The sequence below is a fragment of the Carassius auratus genome, chromosome 27 (assembly GCF_003368295.1).
Source record: "Carassius auratus strain Wakin chromosome 27, ASM336829v1, whole genome shotgun sequence".
NCBI classification, from domain to species: Eukaryota; Metazoa; Chordata; class Actinopteri; order Cypriniformes; family Cyprinidae; genus Carassius; species Carassius auratus.
The window spans coordinates 23,404,814-23,409,580 of NC_039269.1; the positions used below are offsets into that span (position 1 = coordinate 23,404,814).

At 37.8% G+C, this 4,767-nt stretch overlaps 1 protein-coding gene across 1 annotated transcript; it reads left to right on the forward strand.

The window, feature by feature from the left end:
• The first annotated feature begins 398 nt into the window (after nt 1-398).
• Nucleotides 399-3,267, forward strand: adipoqb (adiponectin, C1Q and collagen domain containing, b). The gene is made up of 3 exons (XM_026206767.1): nt 399-506; nt 794-1,065; nt 2,343-3,267. The coding sequence occupies exons 2-3, from the start codon at nt 795-797 to the stop codon at nt 2,879-2,881; spliced, it is 810 nt and encodes a 269-aa protein (XP_026062552.1). The 5' UTR covers nt 399-506; nt 794; the 3' UTR covers nt 2,882-3,267.
• The last annotated feature ends 1,500 nt before the right edge of the window (nt 3,268-4,767 follow it).

Sequence of the window (4,767 nt, forward strand, 5' to 3'; positions counted from 1 at the left end):
AATAATATACAATTACAGCAATTATCTTACCAAGACAACACAATGTAGTGAAGTCATTAAATGCACAACTTTGCTTTTCTGAATATACTGATACATTTACTCTTGTTAATGTTACTTGTATGTTATTATTTTCAATTACACTCTTATTGTGTGCATTTTGAAACTCTTCCTACATAAAAAGAGAATAGTTTTGAGAACTTCACTGAAGGATAAAGGAAAACTCTATCCATGACACTTGATAATTCTGTTTATATTGTTTGCATTGCATTCATATCATATAGCAGCAAAGAAACTTTCCTTTAGCAATGTATGTCACACTAGTATTAGATTGGATAAAGTGATCTGCTGTTCAACGAGCCATAAATACATTTAGAATTTAGACTTGGATAAATATAGTTCAGAAAAGCCCACAGTGATGACAGCACATCACCAACAAAGGCAGTTGCATCGCTCAGAGGTTGTTCTTACTGTTCTGTGCTTCTCGGAGACAAACACTTACAGACCAGGTAAGAAAGCCAGGTTTTCATAGCATTATATGAATATAGACTATATATATCAGCAAATATAAGTTTGACATCACTAAAATGTTTAGAAATTTTCAAAAGCAATTGCATCAAGCAGTTTAGGTTTGGGGTCAAGTTATAACATTGTGTTCAAAAATCTTAACAAATAGTGAAACAATTGATCATTTGTGAAGTGCGACACCTCATGTGTCATATATGACATACAACATAAACATATTTATAAGTACAACATACTTATTTCAATTCTTGGATATTTTGTTTGACATCAGTATGACTCTGCTATGGAAGATATTATTGGGAATCTTTCTCATTGGACAACTCGGTCAAAGTCAAGACCTTCCAGAGGAGAATATAGGGACTGAGGGAGGCGAGGACGTGGAAGAGCCTGAGGGTCCGGGAACAGAGGTCAGTCAATCTGATCATGGAAAGCCATGTGCCATGTGGATGGGGGGTGTTCCTGGCACACCTGGGCACAGTGGTAAACCTGGAAGAGATGGCAGAGACGGGCGTGATGGACCGAGGGGTGAGAAAGGAGATAAAGGTTAGAGTAAGCTCTCTTTACCGTTTGGAATTTTGCTAAATCATTTGTCTGAAACATACAGTGCTTCTGACTTCTGGAAGTGGCATCTGTGAACAAATTATTATATTATATAAATTTACTCAATTATATGATTTCTAATCTATAAAACTAAACTGTTTATCTTTCAAAGTGGAACTTCAGTCAGTGCTGATGCTATAGAAATGCTTCTGATGTTGCTGGTATCTGAAGCATGTGTGCAAATTGGCTGATGGCAGTGACATGACAGAGCATGATGTAAGCAGTGTCATAAAAGGTCACCTATGTCATGAAACCCCCAGCATCTATCTTCAGCAAGCCATTTGTCTGTGTGTGCATGTAAAAATATCGACCTCTGTGTGTGTTTTTTTTGGAATACAAAGTGTCTGTTTCAAAGCAAAACGGAAAGGAGGTTTAGAAGATGTCAGCTCTCAAGGGAGCTGGGTGTGCTCACAGTGAGGAAGCTCTTCACTTGCTCGGCTCTCTTTTATGTGCGGCAACTTCCTTAATAGATTAGCAGATGATGCTGTTAAAGGAGGTTGAAGCAGGCTTGACCCTTTCTCAGCCATCCCTCGCTAGCTCCGCTGTTCTCTTGTCTGATCTGGAAGCCCGCTCAGTGGCCTCTATATTTTAGCAAAGAGCATGCTATTGGCCCAGTCTAGCTCTGAGGAGCTAGATGTTTTGGGAAAAGAGGCAAAAGTATCCAGTGAGCTCGCCTCCTCTCTTGACCCTGCTTACAGTGAGTTGGTGGAGATTATGGCCCACACCTTGGCCAGGCTTAAGTTATACTGGTTGGCAGAGAGAGGAATCAGCTCCCAGCAGGTTTGATTAGCTTCCTCCCAAGCCATAAATGTTCCCCACGGTGAGCCATTCATCCCCGAAACTCACCAGAAATTGGTGAGATTGATGGAGAAATTATACTGTAATATTTGCCCCTTAATGCCCCAACCACAGTCTTTTTGGCACCACCTTTGAGACTGTGGTCCAGAAATTAAGGCAAAGGTTATGTTGGCGGCATTTGAGAAACAAATCCCTTGCACATCCCCTCACATAGTTCCAGCCGGAGACAGGGTCAGAAAACCTTGTCTCTGAGGAGTCATTTTTGAGGTGGAAAACTTGTACAAAGCCCAGGAATGATCTTTGGGTGGACAACAAAAGCCGAAGCACTAGGATCCTTCTAGGCTTCTGATTCTGAGCTTGTAACAACCTATTTAACTTAGTTGTATGACCGCTAAATTATGTAATGATTCTATTTTTTGAAGGTGAAGCAGGTGAGAAAGGAGATCCTGGACAGAAGGGAGACACTGGCCCAGCTGGACCGAGAGGCTTTTCTGGGAACCCAGGTCTGAAAGGGTCCAGTGGTGAAAGTGCTTTGTCTTACCATTCAGCCTTTAGCGTAGGTTTGAGTGAGGCTGTTTCCACCACCAATGTGCCAATCCGCTTCAACAAGTTCTTCTACAATGACCAGCACCATTATGATGATGTTTCCGGAAAGTTCCGCTGTGTTCTGCCAGGAGTGTACTTCTTTACTTATCATCTCACCGTCTACATGAAAGATGTTAAAGTCAGTCTCTACATGAATGACAAGCCCATCATGTTCACCTTTGACAAATACCAAGACAGCAACGTGGATCAGGCATCAGGTTCTATTATCTTGCGTTTGGAGGCAGGAGATGAGGTATGGCTGCAAGTCTATGGAGATGAGGCATCTCTGGGAGTGTATGCAGATAACACCAACGACTCTACCTTCTCTGGTTTCCTCCTGTATCCTGATGTTCCTGCAGCTGCACGGAAACGTTGACAATACCTAAATGAATGAATTTGGTTTTTAGCATAGGGAGATGTAATTCAGTTTTGCAACAAGCTAAAGTTGTGGGGTACAGCAAAGTATTGGATGTCATCTGAAATCCATTTTTTATTGCTGTTTTACAGAGCTTCAGACATAATGAACCTGCTTTTGTTCTTGAATGCATGTTTGATAATAACAGTATAGTATGTCTGCTTCCCTGTTATAACTCAGTGCCAAATTTTTCAAAATTGTTGATGAGCTGCCGAGTTTAGAGGTATATATATATATATATATAAACTTACTGTATCATATTAAATATATTAATTTCTAAGGCCTCTATATTGTCAGCATGGTTATTTAGCCAATGTGCCTTTTGTCATCTGATTGACAGTCAAAAGATTAGCAAGTAAAAACAAGTAAAAGCTTTTCATATTTATTTATTATTATTATTATTATTATTATTATTATTAGTATTATTAGTATTATTATTATCATCATAATTTTATCCTCCTTCAGGTCATGGAGCATAGAACACATAGAAAAAGTTATTTTTACATCTCTCAATCATCTATATGCATTGAATTTGATGCCCCCCCCCCCCCCCAAAGACTACATACAGATACACATACAGATTATGCTTTAATATTTGATATCAGATTATGCAAACTTAAAAAATAATAATAATAAAACATCAAAAAATAAAATGTGCCCACTATTATGAAATCTATGCTATAATATAGATTAATGATATAATTTGCACTAATTACTTTCATAAATGTTAATGTGAATCTTTGCGAAACAAGTAAATAAAGAATGAGAGTCAATGTTCAATGTTCAGGAATTATTATTTCAAGAAATGTAAAGCAGTTTGGCACATCAGTTTATTTTGTCTTCGTTGTCAAAAAAGGTTGTCTAATTCTTTAATAAAAGGCATTTCATTTGTAAAAGTTCATAATATTATTTTATTGACTATTCAATACTTTTTTGAAGCGTCATTCAGTGGTATGATTTTCATCGTTGTCCATATGACTGTATCTGAAATCACCCCCAAAATAGCCCCATTCACTTACCTACATTACTCCACTAATAAAGTCCAGTGAATGAGTGAGTGAATTCAAACACAGAGTGTGGCAGAAATTAATTTGAGTCTCTCCCAGTGCGTGGGTGTTCTAGGCCAGCCTTTTAGTGTACATTGATTGTGTACTCATTATTTCTGACACCAATGGCTGTCCTCTCAAAAAAGTGCACTATTTAAGAATATAAGGGGCTATTTTGTACACATCCCATGTTGTATATCAGATAAATTATGTGGGTACTGCCAAATTATGATTTATGTTGTCTTAAGTATGTAGATGTGACAATTAATGTCTTTCAAGCCAAATACCTTGGAAAAGTCATGGATATAATGCCTTCAGAATAAATTATTCTGAACAATGCATGCTGGATAACAGGTGAGCCAGGGGATAGGATAGCACAACGTTATACAAAAACCTCTCATATTTTTTTTTTTTTACCAAAACAATGATGTTTAATTCTTCAGTGTCATGTTTCACAACGTGCACGCAACCTGAATAAACTACAACAGGTAAATGTATCAGCGTAGTCTATGCTTGTTTTCAGCTGATGCATGAATTTCCCTAAACAATATTTATAGCACCTGTCATCCAATGTCAATCACAATCAACTCTGTGGTTTGTTACTTTAATATGAAACAAAGTAGGCCCCATCAGTTTTGAAATTCAGTCAGTTTTATCATGAAACAAGGAGTGTGTGGGGAACAAATTAATGCAGGGTTAGTAACAACCATGGTTTGAAGATTTCCAGACATGCTAGCATAACACAATTTACAGTATTTACTAGTTGCCATATCAACACTTTCTAAAGAAATAAATTATGGC